This window comes from Dermacentor variabilis, chromosome 1, assembly GCF_050947875.1.
Source record: "Dermacentor variabilis isolate Ectoservices chromosome 1, ASM5094787v1, whole genome shotgun sequence".
NCBI lineage: Eukaryota > Metazoa > Arthropoda > Arachnida > Ixodida > Ixodidae > Dermacentor > Dermacentor variabilis.
The window spans coordinates 111,389,013-111,415,483 of NC_134568.1; the positions used below are offsets into that span (position 1 = coordinate 111,389,013).

Here is a 26,471-nt window from a genome sequence, read left to right on the forward strand (position 1 = left end):
TGGCTGCGGTGGAAGTCACCTCGAAGTATTCAGGGAAGCGACTTCTGCCCTTGTCCCAGTTGACTCTGACGCCACTGGCGGAAGGCCTAGTTTGCAGTGCTATTTTACATATATACCATAAAGAGAATTCACCGGCCCAATGACATGTCTTTCTCCTTTTTCTTTTTTTTCTTGTTTTCCGTGGGCCGAAGTTGGCGTTGATGTAATGAGTACGAGCAAAAGCTTTTGCTCGGTACAAGCGGTCCGTAATGGGCATTATCGTCCTAATTTGCACATGTGAGAAATCCTACTTATATCGAAGTTCGAAAGCTTTCAACCGGTACATAATGTATCTTGTACATGTGTAAAAACAAACTATAGCCGTGTTTTTTAAATGTCATTAATGGCGTGAAATTTACAAATCGTGGCTGAAGTGTACTGAATAATATTCGTGCGCTGACACCCTTGTGTACGCGAGAGAGTGGCTACTCTAGGTTGCGTGTCCCTCAAGGACACCCGATACACGAATTTAAAGAAAAAATCAATCCATTCAGTCACATCCAGAGTGATCGCATTATTTATTACCCGGTTCATTGCACCTATTATTTAAAAGCCTTTAGCTTTCTTTGGGAACTGACCGCACTCTTCTTGTGAATGTCAGCAGTTTTGGTTGGCCGATTCCAAAACCAGTGCAACCCATCACATCGGTAACGCATGCGACCATGCGGTGGTACTGGTAATACCGGTGGTACGGTACCACCGTGTGGTGGTACCGGTGATAAGGGGAGCGTTCTCGCGTTCTTCCCTCGTGACAGCTATAGCGTTCTGAGACGCTGTAGTTTAAGATGCTGCTCCTCTGGTAGCCGACGCTGCGACCACAAGCAGTCGCAGACGTTACACGGAGTTCCGGACTGGTCCCGTGTGCGCTAAGCACGGAGGTAAGGGGAGCGCCACATAGTGCAACATAGTGCCGGAAATAACGGCCTCCAAACGCATGCTAAACGCATTTCTAGATACCACCTAGGGTTGGTTCTTTTTAACCAATCCTGGAGGTCTGATTGCTGAATTGGAATTGAAATAGTTAGGAATAGCTTTACGTTATAGCGCCCTAGATCGCGATAAGTCATATGCATGTACGTAACGGTTGAAGCGCGCTAATCGGTTCATCGTGGATGAAGGTGGTTCCGCGAGCAACCCAATAGCTGGCGGTGGCTTTTAAATTTTCGTCGTGCGTAACAAGCATTGCAGCCCCGTGAAGCACAGCTATCGACGCGTGCATGTTCTCATACCTGGCTCGTGGACAGCCTGAAGTGGAGGAAGTCGGCGTACGACTTGTCGTTGAAGATGGGCGCCGGCGTTTCATGCAGCCTGGCCATTTCCCGTAGCCCCAGTAGGTGGTTGTCCGGTCCTTCGCCATTCACCGTCTGCGGCAAGTTTAACGCGCGACCACCATTTTGAACCACCTTTTACCTCTGTCACATAAATTAACGTGTGCAGCAATCCGAGGCACAAGACAGTAGGTCATGAGGAATATGCAGCAATTTTAGGCACAAATATTATGTCCAAAGCTAGCATCCCAATTTTGGGAGTGTATGAGCAGTGAAGGTAGCTGCGTAATTGAACTTCGTAGTCTCAGAAAAGTTAATCCTGGTTCGAGGTAAAAACTCAAATAAGTTTTCTTCAAGAATGAGGTTTTGCTGCAAACAGTTACTCTCACGGCGAAGCGTGCCTGTTGACTGGCTTTGCACATACATTGACACCAATAATGCTGCGCTAAGTTGGATATATAAGCGACCAAGTATATGATGCGCTAGACCAAGGCTAAAAACAGATGGTAAAGACATTGCGGAGGCAGCGCAGAGATTGCGTGAAAATCCAGCCTCGTAGAAACATAAAGAAAGTGACACGAGAGAAAGAGAGAGAGAGCGGGGGAGAGAGGAGGAGGAGGAGGAGGAGGAGGAGGAGGAGGAGGAGGAGGAGGAGGAGGAGGAAATGCAGGGAGGTTAACCAGACTGAGTCCATTTTTTTATCCTACACGTGGGGTCGGGGATGGGGGAGTGACCCAAAACGTTTGTCACGAAGATTACTAACAGATAGAGAGGTGCTTTCTTTTGGTAAAACCCTTGAAAATGCATCTTTAGTTGCGAGTGGGTTAAATGTCAAATGCTTTTGGCATATCTCACGCGCAAGTTGTTCTTTCTTCTTTATGTAATGAATTGGGTGCGAAGTGAGCGTATCTATTACCCTACATTTATCCGCCTTATCGGGGTGGATGCATTATCTTTATCTATATATGGTTATGACTGACAAAAAATTGAGGCCCACGTATCCCCTTAATCTTCTCACTCAAGCTTACGTATACTAATTCCCCGTTGTAGCTTAATTTCATTACGCGTTTCTTCTCTTCTAACCCTACATTAGGCGCCCAGCATTGCATGTAAAACGGTTCCTCGATATAATGCCACGCTGAGGTCCTGTTGGTCCATTTTGCCGTCAACAGCTTTTGGCGACCACAATGGCGTTGTCTTTTTTTATTCCGCGTTCCGATCAGTCGGTTGATCACTGATCCAACATATCCGCTTACTACGAATGTGCTCGAATGAGTGCAGTGAGAATCGCATCGGTGTCCGACGCTATACGATAAATAGTGCATGTGAGACGCACCACATTCGTGTTGTGGGAAGAGATGGTTAGGATCAGAGTTGCGGACTGGAGTTTTCCATTACATTCCCACTCCATTCCGGAGAGTGTAGATCCCTGTAATTCCACTCTTTTTAACTCTTTGGAACAGCGAGATTTGGACTATTCCCCTCCTGGAATGGCTGAGATAGTTCATTACATTACTTAGAATCCAGTAAATGCATGCGACGTTTTCTCTGTAATTGTTTTATACTTCTAGTGCAGTTTAGTCTAATTGGCAGATTTAGTTGTTTTGTAGTCTTGCTTAAAATCAACATTTAGCGTTCCAGGACTAGGCCCATTCCATTCCAACTCCATTCCGGAATGTCGGGCTCCCATTCCATTCTCAATCCATTCCAGGTGTATGAATATGTGGAATGATTCCGGAATCGTTCCAACTCTTGAGTTGTGACTCTGCTACTCTGGTTAGGATAAATGTATCGGATAAAAAGCAAGAGGGCTGAAGTTGTCAAGGCACGGCACGCGTTCATTTGATTCGTTCTGAAGCGAAAGAGCGTAACTTAACGACGATATGCGGTCATGATTTGGCGAATTGAGAAACGAGAAATACATAACAGGTACCGCGTTGAGAACGGTTCTGAGCTACTGATAACGAAAGCATGAAAGTCGCCACAAAATTACAAACCGTGTTTCGGATCATGTTCACGGATCCCGGCGAAAATTTATCTTGTAGCCAATGCATGGCGCGGAACGACGTCAGAGCAACCACCGACAGAAAAAAAATGCTTCTTTTCTGTGATCAGGCGAGAACGACAAAATTAAAGCAAAATTCACTCACGTATGTTAGTATTTCAGTCCCTTTGGCCACTGCCTCCAGGAAGAGTCGGATCTTGTCTTCTTCCTGAGCAAAAAAAAACATGAAAAAGGTTCGTATTTCTTTAGAGTAGGTATTCAATCTGTGGGGATTCGCGACTCTCACGCGTCCCCAGATATGTTGTTTTCCCGCATAGTTCCCGTCTCCTGCCATCCGGCTTCGCCGCATGGCCTGGGGCCCATGGCGGCCGGTGTGGTTGAAGCGCAGTACGAGAGATGGCGCGAGTGTTGCGCTGCTAACGCTACCTACCGGCGGGGTTACTTGGGCGCGAATAGAAGGCTCTTCCTCTTAGCGGCGGATTGGCGAGCGCCGCGGACGTCCCGCGCGTACGCCGATCCATGCATCTGCAAGACCGTCTCGCGTGGCCTCCTTCGAACGCGCCACCGTTCGCGTGACTGTACGCGCGAACGACCAGGCGTTGGGATGCACCATGGGGCGAACATATTCGCTCGCTATCCGGTCGCGGTGAGTCGGACTTCCGCGATTTGTCGCGCGCCCATCGGCATGTTTTGGGGATAGCAACTCGGCTATCAGGTATTGTTCTATGAAAGGCGCAATAAATGCCCTTGTGATTGTTTGCACTACTGTGTTGTCGTTCCTTTGTTTCAAGAGCACGGGTGAGAACACCACATATCTTATTTCGTAGGTCAGGCAAGCGCGTTTTTGTCGGCGCACACGCTAACTGCTCGGCGTGCGCCATGCGTTCTCACATGTACTTTACGCCGGCTGCGGTTCTACAGGGTGGTAATTTCTAAGTCTTACACAAATTTTCGAAATCGCCTGTTGAAGATAACTCTAATTCTAGCCCTCGACTGGATTATTCAGAGAGCCGGACATTACATACACGAGAAATTAAAACATAATCATCTAACTAACAAAAATTCACTAATTAACTTAAAAATTACTTACTTTACGGCACATATGGCAATTCACGAATTGCAGCCGGTGGGTTTCCAAGGCGTATCAACTTGGAATTAAGTTACAGCATGACATCAGTTTGGATATATGCTCCATCCAACACGCTGTAAAAATGCACTGTTCCACTTTATTATTTTTTTACAGTGCAGCTCTTAGGCGATGGTTCCTGCGGCGAGCGTCACCGGCGTCACCGAGCGAAACTGGTGTCATCCTGGAGGTCCATTTCAAGTGAATAGGTCTCGCAAACTCATCAGCTACAATTCATAGATTGCAATATTTGCCATAAAGTAATTAAAAAGTTCATTAGTGATCTTTTGTTAAATAGTTGAATGTGTATTTTGATTTCACATGCCAACAATGTCCATCTCTTTGAATGTTCGAACTCAAGGAATGGAATTATGCTGTCTTCCATAGGCAATTTCGAAAAATTCCGTAAAACTTAAAAAAATGATCGCCCCCTAGTGTGCCGTCAGGTGAGCTGCTTCTCGTATGGGGAGACAGCACGAGTGCTACACACTGCGAAAATTCTCAGGAACGGGCTCCGTTCACGTCGTTTTATGTATTTTCGTAAACTCTTCGTAAACACAAAAAAGTAAAATACAAAGTTCAATTACACAACTGCCACTCGAATTACCATCTCGCCATTTTTTGTTGCAGCAAGGTGAAGCTGTACATCATTATTACAACGTTTGCATTTATATGATGCTTTCTTGTTCACACAGTGTGATGCGTGCTCAAAAAGGGATGATGTGATTGTGGTTGATTAATATGCTTAATATACTGATATATCATTATGAATAAAATGTGCATGGATGATTAATGTTGCTACGAGGCGCTGCAGTAGCGAACGATGATGCACCGACGCCAGCGGCCACGGTATCGGCGCTGTTTTGCACAACGACGGCACGGTTGCGACCGGGTCATTGCGTACACTAGCCGTCTTCTATTACCAGCCGAACGCGATTACTCGATCACCGAACGTGAATGGCTCGCCCTCATTTGGGCAGTAGGTAAATTTCGCCCCTACCTCTATGGACGGCCTTTTACGGTTTTCACCGATCACCACGCACTATGCTGGCTTTCGTCATTAAAAGATCCAGCTGGACGTCTCGGTCGGCGGGCTCTACGGCTCCAAGAGTACTCTTACACAGTGGTGTATAAGACAGACTGACTCCATGAGGACGCTGATTGCTTCTGACGTCATCCAGTAGACCCGCCAGACCAGCCTGAGACCGGCGAGTCAACTTGCGTCCTCGGGCGTGCTGCGTTTGGTGACATCGCCGATGAGCAACGACGCGACCCTTCCCTGAGAGATATCTTTCTCAGCCTGAGGGGCCTGAAAAGTTCCTCCTCTTCGCGTATGTTTGTGCTTCAAGATGGCATATTGTACCGTTATAACATGCACCCTGATGGCCCTGAACTGATTGGTACTGGTCGTTCCCAAGCATATGCGCGAGACTGTACTCGCACAGTTGTATGATGTCCAAACCGCTTGTCATCTGGGAGTCTGACACCATGTGGCCGTGTTCGGCGTCATTTCTTTTGGCTCGGTATTTACCGTTCCGTTTGCCGTTACGTCGCCGCCTGTAAATCTTGTCAGTACCGTGAAAACCCAGCAACCTTACCAGCTGGCCGTCTTCAGCCCATTTAAATACCATCTGCGCCATTCTTTCGAGTTGGTCTTCATCTCGTTGGCCCTTTTCCTCTATCGCTTAGTGGGAACAAGTAGATAGCAGTTGCTACTGACTACACCACCCGGTACATGATAACGCGGCCTCTCCCTGCCAGTTGCGCAACCGACGTCGCTGGCTTCCTTCTCGACGCAGTGATACTATACCACGGCGCTACGGACGCCGCGGTATATCCTCGAGAACGGAGGGAACAAGAACAAAGAGTCGTCGCGGCAGTAATAGGCTCGGACTATAGGGAACTCGCTTGCGCGTCAGCACGGGATTGTACGGTAACCGAGGGAGAGGAAATGACTGTTGTTCTAGCAGCTGTGGAGGGCTACCGCACAAATAGATCCCTTATAATTCTAACAGACTCCAAGGAAGCCTGGCGAAACTACATTAACGGCAGAATCGGTCTAAAAGCGCTCCAAATCTTCCTCCGCGCTGACCAACAGAATAAACGCATTAGACACACCATCTTTTGGGTACCGGGGCACACTGAGATTGAGGGCAACCAAAGGGTAGATAGGATCGCTCGCGAGCATACAAACCGAGCGGACCTAAACAGAGATCCTGAGGACTTCATGACAGTGATCCCAACGTACTCTGACATACTAAATTACCATAGAGGGACGAGGATCAGATATCCCCCGCCTCACAATACACTCACTCAAGAACAGGCAGTTTACTGGCGAAAGCTGCAGACAGGAACTTTCCCAAATTTACATACACTATACAAAATGTTCCCAGGTCAATACCGGGACACATGCCGTGGTGTGGCGCAATACCCACACTTTATCACATCACATGGGAGTGCAATACGAATAAGGCATTCCAAAAAATAGAAAATCCGAGTGCGGAGCAGTGGGAGAGCGTGCTCTCCAGCGGCGACCCTAGCCTCCAACGGAGGCTGGTGGATCATGCCCAACGAGCAGCCACGCTCAGTAGTGCCCTGGAATAGGGGCGCCAACCATGCAGGCCGGAGATCTTCATCAACCAATAGAAGATCAAGACATCCGGCCCGACCGCTGAATTACTCTTTCTAGGGCAATAACGTTTACTTCCTCCTCCTCCTCCTCCTCCTCCTCCTCCCCGACAACTCCTTACCGACCGGGGCCTTCACTTTCTCTCACAGGTTGTCCAGGATATCTTGCACACCAGCTCTACAAAGCACAAGTTCACAACGGTGTATCACCCTCGGACCAGTGGCCTCACAGAGTGGCTCAATAGAACTATCAGAAAAATGCTCGCTATGTACGTCTCCACCGACCACTGTGACTGGGACGCGGCTGTGCCATTCGTCACAATCGCCTACAATACCTATCGCAATGATTGTGCTGGTTTCTCTCCATTTATTTTCTTGTATGAACGAGACCTTATATTGCCGTTTGACACGATCCTCCCAGCCGTTCTCGGTACAACGTCAGAATATGCCCGAGATGCCATATATGCCCGATAGCCACCGAGGCACGTGAGATTGCACGCTTGCGTCTGACCACTTCCCAAGAAAAGCAACGACGCATACATGACGCTCGTCACCGCGATGCCCATTTTAACCCTGGGGACATTGTACTTCTTTGGAAATTAGCACGGCGATTTGGACTTTGTGAGAAGCTGATTTCGCCCTACTCAGGCCCATACTGTGTCTTGCGTCAAGTGACAGACGTGACCTACGAGTTACAAGCTCTCAATACCTCCACACCGCGATCCTCCTCTCATACCGTTCACGTCGCTCGACTCAAGCGATATCACTCAAACCTACCAAGCGCCGGGACAGCGCCTTCGCCGCCGGGGGTCATGCTACGAGGCGCTGCAGTAACGAACGATGATGATATTAGTTTGGGCGGGCAATCTGGGGCTGCGTAACTGAGATCCAGCCTTTCCAGGAATTCGGGACGTCGACTACTAGCGCCATCTGTCGGCATCGCGTTGCCCCGATAGCGCGTGCGGAGCAGTCTTATCACTCAATGATGCACTTTTCGGGCTAGTTACAACACTGGGAAACATCTTTTAAAATATAACTACAGCGTGGCACTTCATGCAGTCAAATCGTCTCTCTGAAGTAACGTGTAGGACATTCGCCCACCAAACGACATGTTTGACTCGCCACGTTTATGCACGCATTTCTACTTTATAGGACGTCTTGTTATGATCGACCTGTCAGGTCGGAGAAGTACTGGCACGAGCTTCCCAATGTCAACATAATTGTCCTCTTCTCCGTAGCGGCGTCACCTTTTTCCCCGAGCTGACACAAAAGGATGGGGTAAGGGAAAGACGGGCCACAAGGTTAAGGCGACACCATCCCGTTCTCCACGAGCTGACAGAAAATACAAGAAAGACAACCCGAAAGTCAAAAAGGAGCCAACCCGTTCCCCAAGAGTTGATACAAAAGTTGGACGATGAAAGCACGAATACTACCACAGGTTCCGCAAGAAGACGGCAACGACCACAGGACCGCCAGGGGTAATTCTAAGGGCCCCTCACCAGGCCCCATTTCAAATTTTGGTTATACGCTATAAGTTGTTACGTGTCCTCTAGGGAGCGTTCTGCCGCAAAAATTTTTCAGATCGGCTCCATTAATAGCCGAGATAGAAATATTTCAGTGCCGCGAACTCATGATTTCAGCAGGCGGGCTCCACCGCCAAGCAAGACGTTCTCTCCACTCGCCCCGGCGATTGGAAGATTGGTGAAAGAAAAGTAGGGAAACGAGAAAAAACGGAGGCGTACAAAAGCAAAGTTCGCAACAGGGGATCAGAAAATTTGATTGTGGGAGTTCATAGAGATTTTTTTTTTTAATCTAGGTAGGACATTAAGCAGTATAATACCAAGAGCTTGGTGGCGCAACCCACCGCCACGTTCCAAAGGGGACGCTCCTAACATCCATCCATCCGCAGAGCCTTCGCAAGCGAAATTCCTTCCCTGCTTTCTCCCATACCAGACCTCGAGGATCGCGTGACGCAAACGTCACAGGCCCCGCCTTCGTTTTTTTTTTATCCTCGCTTTTTTTTTCCTGCGCTACGCATTTCCGCTGACCGTGCCGCGCGCGAGCTGTTGTCTCGTTCGCGCACCGCAGGATGTTGCGCGCTGTGCACAAGGAAACATGACTAGCGGTATAATTCAGTGCTACACGAATACTGAGGCAGAACAAGCGGATCGCAGAGCGTGATCACGCGCTGGAACACGGTAGATAATGACATAGTTTCGGTACCTGCGCATGGGACCGCACGACCGTGAGAACAAGCAGACGAATCGGAAGTACATGTCCCTTGCTTAAGTGCGAAGTAAAACAAGAGAAAAAACACGCAGACATTCCGTTTGTGTGTTTTATTATTTCTCTAAACTTCAATTCGTCGATTCAAGCAACAGATCGCACAGATAACAGATGTTGTCTTGAATAATTCTCGAAGTCACGTGTCACCACGAGCGATGTCACACTGCGAACACAATTACGTAGGCGCAGGAGCCCGACTACGTCATCGTCACTCTCCGGGCGAATTCGCCGCGAGTGAAGAGGAAAACGGTGTTCGGATTGAAATTTCAGGCCTTTCCGCGGCGCTCAGCGATGTAATTCTTTGCAAACACGACCGGTGGCGCACATTGTATGCTTTTCGATTGTCAGCTCAAAATAGCCAGACCTGGTGAGGGGCCCTTCCAAGGCCGTGCTGACCCCCGTGTTAATAATAACCGCTCGAGATTCAGATGACATTCACATCCATGTACCAATGACGTGAATACAATCTTTTCTACTGTTTTTCATCAACTTGATGCCCGGCTTTGTCGTCGGTTCCTGATTCCTTCGGTGAAGACCCACCTCACCCGCTCGAGGTTTTAACACTCTCCCTTTGGGTGCCCATTGAAACCTTATTGCAATATTGCAGTGTGAACGCGTAATTGTGATCCTCCTTAGCGTTCGCTCCGGGTGTGGCATTAAGGCATCACTAAATGTGAGACAATGCGTGGTGTATTGACACTGCTTGACTGAGCTGACAAGCCCTGTATATTTCTTGCGCAGCTCCTATAGACTCCCGTTCCTGGGTTGAGCGTCACCGTCCCTCGGCGTAACCACGCGAACGCGCTCGTGCCAGTGCTCGCGCGTTCGTCGTCGTCATCCACAGCTTGCTGCCATGCCGCTCATCGGGCCAGCGCTCCCATGCTGCCCCTCCCTCTGCGAAGGCGCTGACGGCACTGGCGCACTGCCAATCCTTGCGGTGATTTCGGTGTCAAATTCTTTGCTTCAATATACCATTAAATGAAAACTCGTATCTAGCTGCGCTCAAATTTCGCATTAGGGAGCATCGTAGTCGTCGGACATTTTCTTCTTCTACTCATTATTCTTGAGCAGTGAAATTTGCATTTGCTTAATGGACTGAAGTGGCATAACTTCAACATGTCCCGACCTGCTCATGTGGCCAATAATGAGATGTATATTGCGTCTGCAACTATCACTAGAGAGCTGAAATATGTGCTCAGTGTTTAGCTATAAGGTCGCTAATTGAAAACCCGCCCTTCCTCTTCCTTACTTTGGAGGGATATATATGGATAAGAAACACAGGAACTAATATTTGCAAAGGCAAATCTTCGATCCCGTGCTGCGAAAGCGCATTCATCGCTCAATCGTGCCTGTAAAATTATTGTCACGCACTGTATGATGATAAAACATAAGCGAACCCGCAATATCAAGCGCGCATCGCTGTCGGTGCTGCTGCATTCGTGCGCAGAATCGACAGAAGTCGCCATCGCTTTATTAAGAGAACGTACATGTTTTAGACGCCGTGAGACGCACTCTGAAACATCGTCGAAGCTCCGCGCGTGTCGTAGCTTACCGTGGCTGGCACGGCGTCGCACATGGCCTGCACCCAGGCGAGCGCCTGCGCTGTGGCGGCACGGATGTTGTCCACGCGGCCCAGATAGAACTTGCGTAGGGACGCGCTCTCGTACGTAGACACCAGTTTGCGGTGCACCCTGCGGGTTAGACGGGGCACGGGTGCTTGCGTTAAGGAAAACGCGGTTCTGGAAACTTATCGCTCCATCTCTGGAAACGACAAGCGCACAACAGACCGTCAAAATCCAAACGTGCGCACGGGACGTTTATATTTCCTGTATGGAGGCTATTTAACAGAAAAAAGCAGAGCCTGCTCGAGCGACCAATCCACATTAGCGAAGCCGCCGCGCTCTGCGTTGTTTTATCGCGCAAGGCAATCAGGCTAGTGCAGCAAGTTTGCAATTTACAAACATTTAGCGGGAGCCGAAGCACTTTTAATATAGCCTCGCACTTTATTCCTTGCCGCTGAAAAAGTGATTCTCGATATACAAGGCGAGCAAGCTTTGCCAACCGCACGCATCTTTTTTGTACATGTATGTGAAAACATTCAAGCTTCAAAGCGTCACAGGTTCTCAGGGAACCAGAAATGCGACTAGCATCTCTATGCATCTCTGTGGGAAGCACATTGGCTCACGGATGCTTTACAATTTTTTACGCGTAATATATTTCATACCCATCGCAGTGGCTCAGTGCTTGTGGCATTCCGCTGCTAACCACGAAGTCGCGGATTTGATTCTCTGCAATGGCAGCCGCATTTCGATGGCAGTGAACTCCAAGAACGCCCATGTATTAGGTTTAGGTACACGATAAAAAAACCACTGGTGGTCGAAATCGGAGCCTTCGACTACAGCGTACCTCACAGCCTGTGTGTTGCCTGAGGACGTTGAACCATAAGGCGATGTAAAAAGAAATCGCTGGAGTGGCAGCCGCCGCGGCTTCGTATACCAGCAGAGATGAAGCCACAGCTTACCCATACTTCACCTCTGAAAGAAGGCAGCGACAGCTCAAGTCCGCTCACAGCCCAATTGATTTTGGCCTGTTAGTGTAAATGCATCGATAATTTAAAACAAAAAAAAACTCGTTGTTTCGGCCTAAAATATTATCATTGATTGAATATATAGATGCTTCATTCCCCCCATGAAGCACAGATATATTAACTAGAGCAGTGTCTCGGGGGTTCGCAAGTCCGGCATTTGCAAACGTGCTGACGATCCGATCAGTCACTATAATCAATGTGTTGTACGAATCCCGTGCAGCTTCTTTCTTTCCTAGCTTATAGTGGCAACGGAGACCACATTTCCGAAAAGATGAGGACTCTCAACCGAGAGCATGAGCCCAAGTACTAGAATGACTGCAAGTTGGCCAAGTCAGAACAAACTTATTGTAAATGATGCGCAAAGGACGTATTCCTTGCTTTTGTTCCCGATTTCGTACGCATCATTTATTATGAGTTCAAGCAACACTGACACAATTAGGATAGATGAAGCAAAAAGCGCTATTGCATTTCTTGCTGCCTTTCAAGCCCGTCAAACAAGCGTGCCCATGATAGAAAGCCTTACAATTCCGGCTGGTGAAAGAGAGGCGTTCGTAGGCAGAAATCCCACGAATTTGTTAGCGGCTCTTTTACCGAAGTAAGCGCTCAGGAAAGACACTCGCAGTATCTTCTGGGGCTCGCAGGCGTGATTAACTCTTGACGATAGTTGCTATTGTCAGCTTTATACTTTCACAGGAGATGAAGATGGTTATCGTCCGTGGAATTTTATGAACACCACGCCAACCGCAAATAAGCAATCGTCGTTGGAAACTGTCTCGCGCGTTTCGACCGATGATGGCGGCTGCACGATTTTGTGTACTAGAGGACTTGTGTACTCCAGGATTATTGCAGGACAGTAGCACTGGTTACCCGACCGGAGCGAAAGAGCCAAAAGTGAATAGGCGAGCTCGTTCGCGTGAGATACATGGGCCACTATTTTTGCAGCGATGCCTTTTCCGATGCTATTCCTTCTTTAAGCTTTTCGCGCTCCATCAGTGGTCAGAGTGACGCTCCGCCGGCGTTATCAATGGGTTCAGCCGGGCGTGAACGATGGATGATCAAAAGGAATAGAATCGAGCGGAAGGCATCGCCATAATATCGTGGCCTTGGTATTCAGAGCTGAAGAACCAGCTCTCTGCCGATTATTTTCCTGATCTTGATATTTGTAACAAAGTGTAATTACATTGTTGCGGATAACGTGTGCACAAAACAATACACACTTTGGTGAATATAAACATTTCACGACGCTTGCTTGCTTTGCTTCCTGATAAAATGTTTTGCGTGAACGTTGTTGCTGCCCATGCAGAATAGCATTGAAAAGTGGCAAAAACATTTGAGTAGTTCTTTTTTTAGAAAACAGCCGCATGCTTGACATACACATGATCCGAAAGCATCCCTCCACGGTACCATTTGTTCTGATGCAGATAATTTAGCATTCGTGCTCTTGTGAATATTGTGCAAACTCTCTATGAATCCATGCGCTGTACTGAGCGCTTTTGCGGGGGCTGTTTTTGTGCCTTCTGGTGTCTACAGAAAGGCTTGTTATAGTTTGTGCCCTGTCGTGCGTGACTCCTCAATCCTCAAGGGTGGCTGAACGGGCATGTTGGTAATGTTGCATCTTTCGTTGGCAGCGTGACGATTTACAGGGTAAGTACTTAAAGGAAGTGCCATAGCGTGGTACTTAAGCTTGGTTTATGTGCGCAATAAAAATTGTTGTAAATCATTGCTCTTTTCGTTAAGCTGTCTTACTTGCCATGTAGATCGTCGCGCTGCTAACCAAAGATTCATAATCCTACTTTAATGCTATATGCCAGGTGAAATACTGCAGCCGCCCACACCATATGTCGACACATTCGTCTTATTTGTGTTTACATATATATATAAAAGTGATGCTGACTTACCATTGTTATTGCTATTTCTTCCATGTTTTTAAAAGGAACTTACACTTGAAGGTATCATTCTTCCAGTGATATCAACTGGTCAAGTGATTTATATATTTAAAGGCACAAGTTTATTGTATGCCAAACGCCATGTTGGTCAAACAGTTCCAGCGCTTATATATTGTGAAATATTACGAACACGAAAGTAAATGGCCCTTACACAACTGTTGTCAGCGTTTAAATTTCGTCGGCTCCTTATCAGGAGTATGGTCCTGCATGCATCGCTGGCTAGAATTCTTACATCTTTGTATTCGATCTGGTATTATAGTTTCATGCAATATTATACGACACGTACTGATGATTTGTGTACAGACTTGCGATAAAGGCAACAGATGTCATTAAAAAGGCAATCTGTTTAGGAACATGAAAAAAAAATTTGTTCACTTAAGATTCGCCTAAATACTTCTGTCGAGCTTTCGTTCTTGTTTTAGGCGTACTGTAGCTGTGATGAACAATAAATTAAAAAAGTAAGCGCAGGCGAATTTTTCTAGGACGGTCACATTGTCGTGTTCTTCATGCTTATGTGCTCGCAATTATAATTTTTCAGGCTTGTTGTTGATTGTCCGTACGTGTACCAGTAGTTAAGACGGTCAGTGGCAAACTTACTTGTAATATGTGAGCTGCAGAGCCAGCTGTATGTACACATCTGGACTGATGCGTTGCTCTTTGATGAAGTTCTTTCCGTAGTTGGGAAAATGCAGAATGTACAGGTCGACATCTTCGGCCAGGCTGCAAAACACATTGCAAAAGTGTCGTCGCTGAACAGTTTCTACGTTTAGGTAGCTCGCATTTTCTAGCCTCCTCTTATTAACTTTGAAATTCGCTGTCCAGGGGCATTTGCAGTGGCATCGCGAACTTCTGTTCCGTGCCACAGAGAGCAAGTGTCGGCCACTTTGTTCATTATAGCTCGAAAAGAACGCACAGCACTTGGAATCCGGCGCTAGGAGCACTGTTAATTTGTTTCGCTCTCCAGTCACCGCATACCATTCCGAAGATACGGCCTCTGTATCTAAAATGCTGTACGAGTCCGAGCCAGAAATTTGCTAACAAGTAGAACAGTAGTGGCTCGATATTACTAAGATCAAGACAGTGGCGAAAACAATGGGATTCCCGTGGAAAGCTTTAGCTTTAGCATTACACGACCGTCGCCAAAAGCCGGGTCATTACAATGACCACGATGGGAAGTCTTTCTAGTAGGTCATTTTAAACTGTTTTCATTTCACGCCATACTACGATGACGTGAGGATTGGTGCCAGTTTTTTAGTATGCCAGTCGTATATGTTGCGCTGATGAAATGCTTGGTGTGTACGTCGTTGCTACCACCGCGCAGCTGCTGGTGCATCATGCTGCTAGCACGTAGTTATTCTTTTACACGAAGTAACAACACTCGTTATCAAAGACGAAAGTCAAATGCCGGTTTGAAGCGGCCTTGAAACGCTCCTGTTGGGTCCCTCCAGCGTCTCTGTTCCTTCAAAATTGTTCATCGCTCAGGATGACATTTTCGCTTGGACCCAAAATGGAACCCACAAGAGACTTGTGTGGAAGTGTGTGTTTCCTTGTGTGGGAGAATCAACCAAATTCAGCAGCGCACCAACAAAAAACCTAGAATAAAGCGCCCGATGATTGCACATGGTTAGTTGAATCGAGCGTTCGACGTGGCGCGCAGAGCTCACCGAGAGCTTAATAGTGAAAAACCTGAACGCTCGGAGCTGTTGCGTCGCGTCATGTGTACCACATTCTTTCGTGACAAAGCAGGCATGCACGAGACGACGAAAATAACGAACGCTGCTGCTCATTTTCCAATGCGTCCTTGGGTTGCGTGAACAGTCAACCTGCTAGTATGGCGTCATGCACTCAGCTGACGTGATCAGTGCTTTCTGACTTTTGATACAAGAGGCATTGGTCCGCTCCAGTACCAACCAGCTCGCTCAAAAAGACGAGTGAAAGGCGGCATTTTCATAAACTGCAGTTCCGGTGAAGAATATTTGCGCGATTCTTAATGCGAAAGGTAGGAGCAACTGAATGTTCTTTTTTTTTTTGCGAAGTTTCTTATGTAATAGACGTATGGGCCAATGTATGAGTGAACAACGGGAAAGGAGCGTGACCCACGTGTTGATGGCCTTGATGGCGTCCTGGAGAGCCTTGAGCACATCTTCACCAAGGTCCCAGCTGAGTCGCGACACAGGGTACTGGGCGCAGAGGGAGCTCGTTCGAATCGAGGGTGACCCAGGAGGAGGTGTCTGTTGCTGCTGTTGGTACTGTTGCCTGGAGAGAGGAGCAGACCACACATGTGTGAGAAATATGCGGGTGTCGCTAAGACAACAGATGGGCGGGATCAAGAATGTCTTTCCCCACGGATTGTGTTGAGCGATATATAGCTTCGAGCTAGTTTGTCAATGACAGCGAATTAGACTGAGACAGAGGCATGCTTTAATGGGTGCTGGCGGTGCTTGACTGTCCATACGCCCAGCATAGTACTCCAGAGGAGAAGTGTGACGCATGAAATGACCCACTCATACACGGTGGCCTCGCGGACAAAGGTGGGGCAAAAGCACCAGCACATGGTAACTACAAACTGACATTCCACTTCACTTTACTCCTTGGTGGAGTAGCAGGACTTCCATGTTCATTTCTGCGCGTTTACTCTCATTAAACATTATTCTGACTGTCAGTATCGGGAAATTTCTATGGGCAATTCAGGCCTACTTTGTTCTTTTTCTTCGCTCCTTTTTCTTTCGGCATTTAGTCCTTCGCTCCGCCCTCAGCAGTGTAGCCAAGGCACAATCGTTGGACAGCCCGTCGCGAGCTAAAATTATAACTCCGGACTCAGCTGATTTTGGCTATTGCTCCAGATAACAGGTCCATGTTAGGACATATACGGCTGAGTTATAACAGAAAAGAAAGGGAAGGCTACGATTTCGATAGGCGTGGAAACATGCATCTCGCGTACATATTTGCAGCTTTTAAGAGAAGTCGTTTTTTGTCCCCATTCAGAACTTAGGTTGTGGCATGTGAGATAAGGTACATTATGATGAATTAATAATAATAATAATAATAATAATAATAATAATAATAATAATAATAATAATAATAATAATAATAATAATAATAATAATAATAATAATAATAATAATAATAATAATAATAATAATAATTTCCTGCAGATCAATATACAAGACTGGTATGCGACAACGTCTGAATCCTTAGCCACAGATTAGTCAATCCTTTCGGTATTGCATTTTACGTACAACCTTTACTTATGCATCTTATAGAGCTGCGCTGCGCTGAATCCTGTTGTGGTGAATTGAACTTCTTTGTAAATGACTCAACTCAGTAAATACACTAAAGTTCCTAAGGATCATTTAGTGAAAGTACCTAGCAGTTACTTTCAATTAAAATGCCTACTTTTTGATTTGGTGAGAGCAGCACGCGTGTTATAGATACGCGGTCATAAAGGTGTTCTTTTTTATGTGCGATTATCAATATTTCGTAATTTCACGCATTTTCAAGGGACTGTGTTTCTGTCGGGCTGGGTCTCTAATCGTCATCCCACCAACCTGGGTCAATGGGTAGTCCGTGGGGTTCATGTTTAAGAAAGTTGCAAGCAGAGCAAAAAAGATGAAGACAAAGGGCCGAGAAAACAGACCTGGTCTCATAGGTACAGCAACGAGCTGCTGTGCTGAGAGAACACGGCTGTAAACTAACCATCGGACCAACTTTGGTCACTGGGTATATGCCACTGAGTATGTGTCGCTCTTAACTGAACCTCCTCCTTCCATGGACGCGAAATGCAAAACCGCCCGTGTCCCATGCATTGGGGGCACGTTAGTCCCCCACTAAACCGTGCCTCATAATAAAATCATGGTTTTCGCACGTAGAACACCATAATTCAATTCAATTCAATGAAACTCTTTCAGGCACGTTTGGGCAATTGGATAAGTGGCTATGTGCCGCTCTTCCAAGACCCCTTCGACGCCAACTTGGGCCACTGGTTGTGCGCCGCTTTTCAATGACAAAAAAAAGTGTTTTTAATTTTTTTGGGTGGAGGGTAGATCTCCCGATTCTAAATAAACGTGGCTTCCGCAGTAAGACATGACGCTACCTTGCTTGGATGCTAATTGCATTACCATACAGCTCCCGGTACAGCTTTCTGTTGCTCGATACGTGCTACATAAAAGTGTTCGAGTAGAACTTGTTGCTGGGCGAGTTGGTCGGTATCTAATGAATACATTGATGCGCCAAAAAAGGAAAATAAAGACTTGGGAGGGAGCGCTCAATCTGTCGTGTCGTACTTTCCCTCCCAAGTCTTTATTTTTCTTTTTTGGCGCAACAATGTATTCATTAGATAAACGTGTTTTTTCCGAATGTGAAACAAACCCGCGAATGCACACAAAATACCTCGAGCGGCCAGTCACGCAACAATTTTGCGCGTATTCGTGGGCTTCTTTCACGATCGGAAATACGCTTTTATGGAGCACGTATTGAGCAACAGAAAGCTGTATCGGGAGATTTCATGGTGCTTAAAGCTTTTCTCATTGACATTTTTCATCTAGTTATAATATTTCAGAAGTTGAATAATTAATTATGACTAACTATGTAATTAGGCGGAATGAAAAAATAATCTCAGTATCTCCAAGCGACGGAAAACAGCATTACCTTGGTTCTGTCCAGCTGTGGGGCATTTGCATGTTTTAAAAGATTTTTGCATGATAGTTGGGACACCCTGTATATTGAGACCATCTTGTCTGAATACGTATTCACTCAAGCGCTATGCATTCATTTCGCGGCGGCGGTGCTAGATGACGCAGCATGTTCATCGGGAAGCACAAGACAGGAACGCGGATGCGTGCACGCCTCATATGGGATGCGTTTAGGTGGTGGTATTACGGCGTGTCGCTGCATTGCTTGAATGCTAATTGCAATAAGGTCGACATTCATCGTGAGAGGCGTTCTGCAGGAATTTCTTGTTCGTCAATAAGGGCCTTCATTGAGTCACCGTCATGCGTTAATGCCCATGGACGATCTTGGCAAGCGAGTCTCACGGCAAAGTGGGCCCACACCAGAGGCAGCATATACCGTATATAGCCGAAGCAAAGGAAGTCGCAGAATGACCGCTACCAGTTCTAAATAAACGTGGCTTCCGCAGTAAGACATGGCGCTACGTTGCTTGGATGCTAATCGCATCACCATCGACAGTTATCGTGAGATGGATTCTGCCGAATTTTTTCTTTACTATGATCACATAGGACGGACACTGGGAGCATGTCAGAGTTTTCTATGTACGGAAAATTGAGTTGACAAAATAACGACAAGATTTAAATATCAGCGCTACCTTTTTGATGCTATTATTGTGCATAGTACAGTTAGTTTAACACTACACACCTGGGGCCCGAATTAACAAAGCTTTCCATTCTCAAAATCTTTTTACCGTTGGCCCGCCGCCTTCGCTAATATGTCCAACATTGCGATTGGCTGGCATCTACTCTCACCAACGCTTCTAGCGTAAAATTTTTTTATGAATACGAACTCTGATTTCTTTTCTTCTTTGTAAACACTTGCAATAGCGACGTTACATGCTTGCACACTCACATGTGCTGAAGGAACTCTTCAGAGAATCTGAGAACGGTGATTCCTTCCGAGGCCGAGTGCTCGCAGATGATGCCGTTGATTCCGTCACGGCTGACGACTATCTGGCAACCGGTAAGCGGAAGGTCGAGCAGGAGAGAAAAAAAAAAGCAGAATGAGCGATGTTGACAGCGGCAGACAGCTGCTTCTTATGCTCACAGCAAAACGAAAATCCGTGCTTTATTACTGAATCTGCATCGGACGTAGTAGCCAAGAGTATAGTGAATGAGGCGCTGTAGATCTTTCGACACCTCTGAAATGCCTCGGTAAACTGCACTGGAGACAGCTATCGCTTTCACTGCCAGCCACTGCTCGCCGGTCATCCTTGAACGACGCTCCTAAGCAGCCACCGCGCTCAGACGATTACGAGCCGCCTTCCCTTCGGCCGTCACATGCTTCTTGGAAGCCATGCACGCTGCAAGGACAAAGTGAATACAGCTGCAGGCGCTCCGCGTCCGATTTGCCTGTCTCGCGAGAGGCTAACTTCGCCGTTTCAATATTCTGCCACCACTCCTCGCCGCGCTCTGCTCTTCATCTCGGTACCCTCCCCATTGGGGAGGAATCGCCAACGAACAGCACCAGTAATCGACGTTGAGACACTGCCTTATACATGTATCGCTGCAAAGACGTATCAACATACGCATGCACACATGCACAGAGACGCGCGCACACGTACTCTAGCATGTGTGATGGAGGAGGATGAAAAGGAAGGAAGGAAAGGTAGGGGAGGTCAACCAGACGCACATCTGGTTTGCTACCCTACACAGGGGAAGGGGGTTTAAGGGAAGAAAGGAGAGCGAGAGAAGAAGGCACTATCGGTGTGAGTACATGCGTATGTCCATAACTTCACGCCTATAACAGACCATTTTCAGAGACTAAGATTCTCGGACCATGGCCCCATGCGTCGCAGGCTTACAAAGCGACGCGGGCACTGCTACATTACATTAAAGCGACTGGCCTCAGTGACCGATTATAGCATGTGCGATAATCTCTGGACGAACTGGTGGGCTAGATGGTTATACATGTCAACTTGAACACAGCACAGAGTAAATCGACAGGGACTGACAGAGTAACGACAGCGCAGAGCGCTGTTGCGAACAGACTAGGTTGGGTTGTAGTGTTCCAGAAACGACGTGGGACCACTGTTCGCACCTGACGCACTTGCGATTATTTTGAATATGAAGCGACATTTTGGGTGCGCTGACAGACACGGAACTTCAGGGCGACTTTCCCAAGTGATCGCGGCTAAGTGCTACTACGTGATGTGCAAGCTATTGCCTGCAATGGTCATTGTTTACATGTGACGTTGGCGTGTTATTTCCCTTGGGCAATGTCCAGCCACCCCTGATCACGCGGACATACTTTAACGCTAGAGGTTATATAGAGGCATAAGAAAGAAACAAAGTAAGAAAGAAGAAAACAAAGAAAAAAAAGCCTGATGGGTCCTTTACCTGCATAAACTTGTCGTACCAACGATTGGCGGCGTTGCCATCTGCCACAGAGCCTCCATGTAGCAGGTGGGCCGCTTGCGTTCCCAGGTCGAGCGTCACAGACTCGCGGCGCAGACTGGCGTAATGACGCCGCAAGCTGCTCAGCGGCCGGTCCAGGCATACCACCAATAGGCACGTCTCTAGGCTCTGCAGCGAGCTCTGGTTCACGTTACCTGCACCGCCAGCGACAGCCCCAACGTGGTAAGTTCCTTCGAAGCGACGCACTGTTTTCGCTCTAACTTCCAAGGGGGAGCAAGGCACAAACTCTCGCTTCGTCATCATGTATGTTTGCAGCACTGTCTTTAATCAAGACGCCGACGGTATGAACGAGTTGGGGTATTTAACGTTCCAATTCTGACTATTTCGAGACAATGCTTATGTTGTACTTGCGTGCAAATGCTCAAATTGGCAAAGATTCTGAAATAAAAATTCTATCGAAGTGCTACAGCCGATAGGCGCATGTGTTCTCGCGTGTGGTATTTCTCACCGTTGCTGGTGCTGCATCCTATTTATCATACGGCTATTTTCACTAACGTTCGATATTCACTGTGCTCTCCGTGCGTGGCCGTCACGGGACATAAGAATCTCTTAGCGCATGAAGGCACTCGGTGTTCTGAGTCCTGATGAGGCAGTCAATTGGTCACCTGTTTTTATAATTGAGATGACCCACGGTCTTAGTAAGTAAACAGTGCTCAGGCTGGCAAAGGTGTAAATGGGACCAAGTCAAGCGCTGACTCCCCACTGAAATTTTATTATTAGCAGTGCTGAATTTGCAGCATAATGAAACAGTTCCGATCAAGGAAACATTTTTATAATGAAAAAACTAGTAATTCAAAGACTAAAGAAGATATGCTAAAATATTGTAGCATCAAGATCGCCTGCCGCGTGCTGTACCTTCCTTCAAGAAAGGTGTAGTTCTTAGGCCGAGAGGGCTATGAATGGTTTGATGACGCATACGCCGTATGACTGCGCCATTTGTACTGCTTCCTTTAGCATCTCTATCCCCACCTTTCTTATTCAGCATAAGTGAATGAAGACAATTTACAGTGGCCTAACAGTATGAATGGGGGAATAACGAGAAAATGTCAATAGAAATCCGCACGTAAATGCTTCGCTAGCGTTCTTTTGTTACAAACGTGGTAGGGAAAGACACGTGCGCAAACGCAACGTGAAAAAGTGAGAAGCCACAACAAAAGACCTGTCAGAAGCAAAACAAAACCAAAAAAAACCAAAACAAGCCAAAACAGGAGATGGCCCGTGACCGCATCCACTTCAGTGAATGAATAGTTTACTGCATTTACATAGCATCGCTCTTTTACTCAAGTGCGCATCGTTCTCAGTGTGTCACAAGGCCGGCATATCTTGGATTGCATCCAGTTCTCCAAGCGATCCAGGCAGTATGTAATTTGTATGTACTCCGTAAAATGAGTGCATTATACGAAGCTTTCTTTGCCTACCTTCGCGGCATTTGTCGTGCCGTCTGTCTCACTGAGTAAAGATTCTGAATGGAAAAACAAATTGCGCCTTACATAGTGGGTTTCGAACTCGGGTACACAAGCCCGACGATGTACCTATTAAATAGGTCGCAGATGCATGAAAAAAAACTTGAATAACAGCTGTAGCAACTTCTCTCGATGCAAGCGAGTGCTTTGAGACGCTTGGCACGTGAGTCCCATCTCATAGCAACAATAATAAACTAAAGAAAGAAAAGAAAAATGAAAGCCCATGCAGCCACGCCTCTATTTATTCAGAACAATATTTACTTAGCGCCCCTTCTACAGTTTCAGCAGCAAGCTCGCTGCGTCTGGAAGGCCGTGTTTTCTGAAGGTTTCCTTATGGAAGCCGAACGTTTAGCTACTGTGGTCACTGGTGGCGCTGTGTCAGCGTTTTGCGAAGTGCGACGCCATGGCTGGGGATGGTTGCGGGACGCGGTCGTCGCCGTCAGGGGTATCGTATTGTGATGCGCCGTCTCGTCTTACCGGCTCACCAAAGGTTCGCTTACGCGGATTGCCGCCTTGCGTTGGCTGTGCATGATTTTAATTCATTTTGTTAGCCAATGTGCGAAGCCAGGAATTCTGGATTTTTTGTGTGCTTTCTAGTGAGCGAACCCGCATGCACACAGATGGTTCTTACACGCAGACCAGCTTCACCGGCGCAGTGGTTATTCCATCATGATCAATCAGCACCAAGTACAGGATTTCTCACGTCACAACATTGACGGGTTCGGAGCCTGCTGCCCTCTGAGGCGCCGTTGATTTTATTAACCGACAATCGGCTAATCGGTGGGCAGTATTCGGTGACTCGATGGCGGCCCTACAGTGTCTTTTCTCAGCTATTCGTCGCGAGTCATGGGAACAACTCGAATCGGAGGTACGAGAGACGGACCACCAAGCGAGAGAGGAGCACCTGAATTAAGCATCGCATGTTCAATCCACGTGTTCAAAAGATGTTCCCGAACTGCATGGTTACTGTTGTGAACACCAGAACAGAAATTCATGCACTCACTGCGTGCCAGCTTGACGTAAATGCCAGCCCATGTGCGCCTCTGTTCGGTAGTGAAGGCGCCTACGGAAGGCTGCCTCTCGGAGGGGTCTTTTGCTTGTTGCTTGATGCTGAGCAGCTGTCGCGTCAGCGCCTCCACATCCAACGGGCCTTGGTCGAGGGGAATGCGCAGCTTGAAGAACTGCGTACAATTAATTTTTGAGCCAATGAAGACTACTAACACTTTCGATTTCAAATCACCATTGGCTGGCTGTAAACAGGTAATGCGTACTGTTGGTATGTAGTCATCCTGAGTCAAATACGGATAAAAATACCAATGACGCACTACATACTTTTATAGAAAAAAATTATTGCATGATTCCTTTTCAATTACTGAAACTTGGTGGCACCTAAATTACCACTTCGTTGAACCGGAACATATAAAAGCGATAATAAATAATCGGTTATTGAAAAATTTGTGCATGAGACCTGCAATTGGGGTCATGCTACTGTTTACATTTGCACAAAACCGTTACCTCTCTTTACGGAACCTATCTATTGTCATTACGTGAGCAACGCTTCTGAACGCTGTCGGCTATTCCAATACATTTTGTACGGGGGAAGCTTACAACCCCCCCCCCCCCCCCCCCCCAGGTTAAACTTCGATTCCAAAAAAAAATAAGTATTCTTTTTCCGTCGCAGACGTCTTCACAGAAGTACTGGTGTCTGTTATTGATTTGCCTGTGAAGGAACATTCTGCTACAAAACGCTACAGCTTCGCTTGGTCCCGGTGCGCTTTTTTGAAAAGAAGCTCGGATCAATGGAACCGCTATCACCTCATCTTCAGCGTCGCCATTCCCTCTTACGACGTTTTAGGGAGAAGCTATATTTAGCTACCCTCCGGCGGTGATCGATGTTCGTCCGTCTATACGCGTCGCGTCCACAGGAAAAAAAAATTTCGTCTCCAATTTCTCGCGAATGCGCTGTAGCAATTCAATACTGAAATCACAATGAAATTGGCCGCTAAGACGACTCTAACACTACGCCGAGTTTTTATCTACTTCTCATAATTAGGTAGTTGTGAATTTTAATGTTGTGAATATTGTGGAATTCTCGTCTGCCATGGGGCGGTACTTGCACACGTCACTACTTCATAAAAGAATAAATCACTCCGCAGTCAAAAGATATATTCGTTCTCTGTGTACTTCAATAACAATAGAAATAATAATAATACCTCTCTCTCTCTCTCTCTCTCTATATATATATATATATATATATATATATATATATATATATATATATATATATATATGCGTTGATTCAGGTAAAACACACCACAGCTGCGCTGCTTGTCCTTTTTCACGGAGTGGAAGGGCTGATGAGTTTTTTTTTTCTTCTGTCCATATAATGTTGGCGTGGAGCTGTTTCTGATGGCTTTAACATTGTGATAGGACTTCTCCATTACTTCCCCCTTTTATATAACCATCATATTCATCATCATCATCATCATCATGAAGAGTCTTGATCATAAAACCCATTATATTTTAGACGCAACCTGGAACATTCTTTTGTTGCTGTAGTTTGTATAATTTTGCTTAGTGGATATGGTGTTGGGCTGCTGAGCACGAGGTCGCGGGATCGAATCCCGGCCACGGCGGCCACATCTTCATGGGGTGAAATGCGAAAACACCCGTGTACTTAGATTTAGGTGCACGTTAAAAAACTCCAGGAGGTCCAAATTTCCGGAGTCCACCACTGCGGCGTGTCTCCTAATCTGGTCGTGGTTTTGGCAAGCAAAACCCCGTAATTTAATAAAATAAATAATAAAATTTAATTTTCTCTTCACTAAGAAAATAGGCTTGACAGCAGCAAGCTCTGTAGCGACGCGCCTAACCTGACACGCGGTTTTTATAAAGGTTCACTCTCGTGGCCTGGCTCATCTTTGATTGCCGCACTTGAACCTCTCACATTAGAACAGCCTGATTTGCGTAGATTATGTGGCACCGTGCTGTTTACTTTGACTTGCGTCATTTGGATGCACTTGAAGTGCTTAAGCGGAGCAGAGAAAAATTTTGCGAAGCTCCATTGCATTTTGGGAGGCTTCTGCCGCTCGCAACGAGGACGACCTGTCCTTGCGCTAAGCGGACTGTGAAAAAAAGTGTCAGTGAAAGTAAGAGCCTTAGACAAGCAGCAACGTACAGGCACCCTCATATTTAACTCCGACACGCTTTAAGCACATTTTGCTTCTCCTGCGGATAGTGCTGTAAATTTCTGGTTGGGGTTCCTTGAATGGGTGCTGTTTTAAGAGACCTTCCATTAATATCATTCGCTATTCGCTCGTTACAAAGCGTGTTTGTTGGAGTTAGGTCGCTAGAAATGTTTCTTCATTGTTCAGATTAACTCTGACGGCGGCAGTACTCGTGTTGCTGTTTATCCTGCGAGCCCTGTGTTGAAACGCAGTGTCCAAGTGGCAGTTTTGCAACACAGCAGCCGTAAGAAAATTTTTGGAGTTCGAGGCACCGAGTAAGCATTGTTTCTTGGTGTCCACAGACTTGGCAGATCTTTATTTATGCGGATATTTATTTTTCGATTAAAAGAAAACTCGCCAAACTACAAGTGCACCATAATCACATAAAGTTGTTTACACGTGCTGACGCCAACGCACTCAGCCGGAAAGAAAAGAAGAAAAAACTACGGTAGTACAGAACTGTAGCTGGCCGTGATAGCTCGAAAAGCACTTCCTCAGGATTTGCTAGTGGGCATGTTATAGTGTCTCTTAACAGAAAGCCAGAAACCCGCCCCGGTAGCTTAGTGGCTGTGGCATTTATGCTGTGCTCGAGGTCGCGTGTTCGATGCCGGCCAAGACGGCCACATTTTGATGGGGGTGAAATGAACCCCGCCTGGGGGTTCTGCCACACACACACACACAATGACTTGAACTCCTACACACACAGTGAAGAGGACACACGTCCAGGCACCACCACCAAATGTTTATTCCG

The 26,471-nt window shown here is 46.8% G+C and overlaps 1 protein-coding gene across 1 annotated transcript in view; it reads right to left on the reverse strand.

Annotated features, from left to right (window-relative positions):
- VAChT (Vesicular acetylcholine transporter) overlaps positions 1-26,471 on the reverse strand; it is a 278,473-nt gene that overhangs the window by 21,305 nt on the left and 230,697 nt on the right. Inside the window, exons 7-14 of the mRNA XM_075692972.1 lie at positions 23,497-23,674; positions 20,953-21,164; positions 19,466-19,566; positions 15,986-16,141; positions 14,483-14,605; positions 10,905-11,043; positions 3,458-3,520; positions 1,269-1,403 (exon numbers count right to left, since the gene is read on the reverse strand). Of these exons, the coding sequence (XP_075549087.1) occupies positions 1,269-1,403; positions 3,458-3,520; positions 10,905-11,043; positions 14,483-14,605; positions 15,986-16,141; positions 19,466-19,566; positions 20,953-21,164; positions 23,497-23,674 (1,107 nt within the window). The remainder of the gene's footprint in view (positions 1-1,268; positions 1,404-3,457; positions 3,521-10,904; positions 11,044-14,482; positions 14,606-15,985; positions 16,142-19,465; positions 19,567-20,952; positions 21,165-23,496; positions 23,675-26,471) is intronic.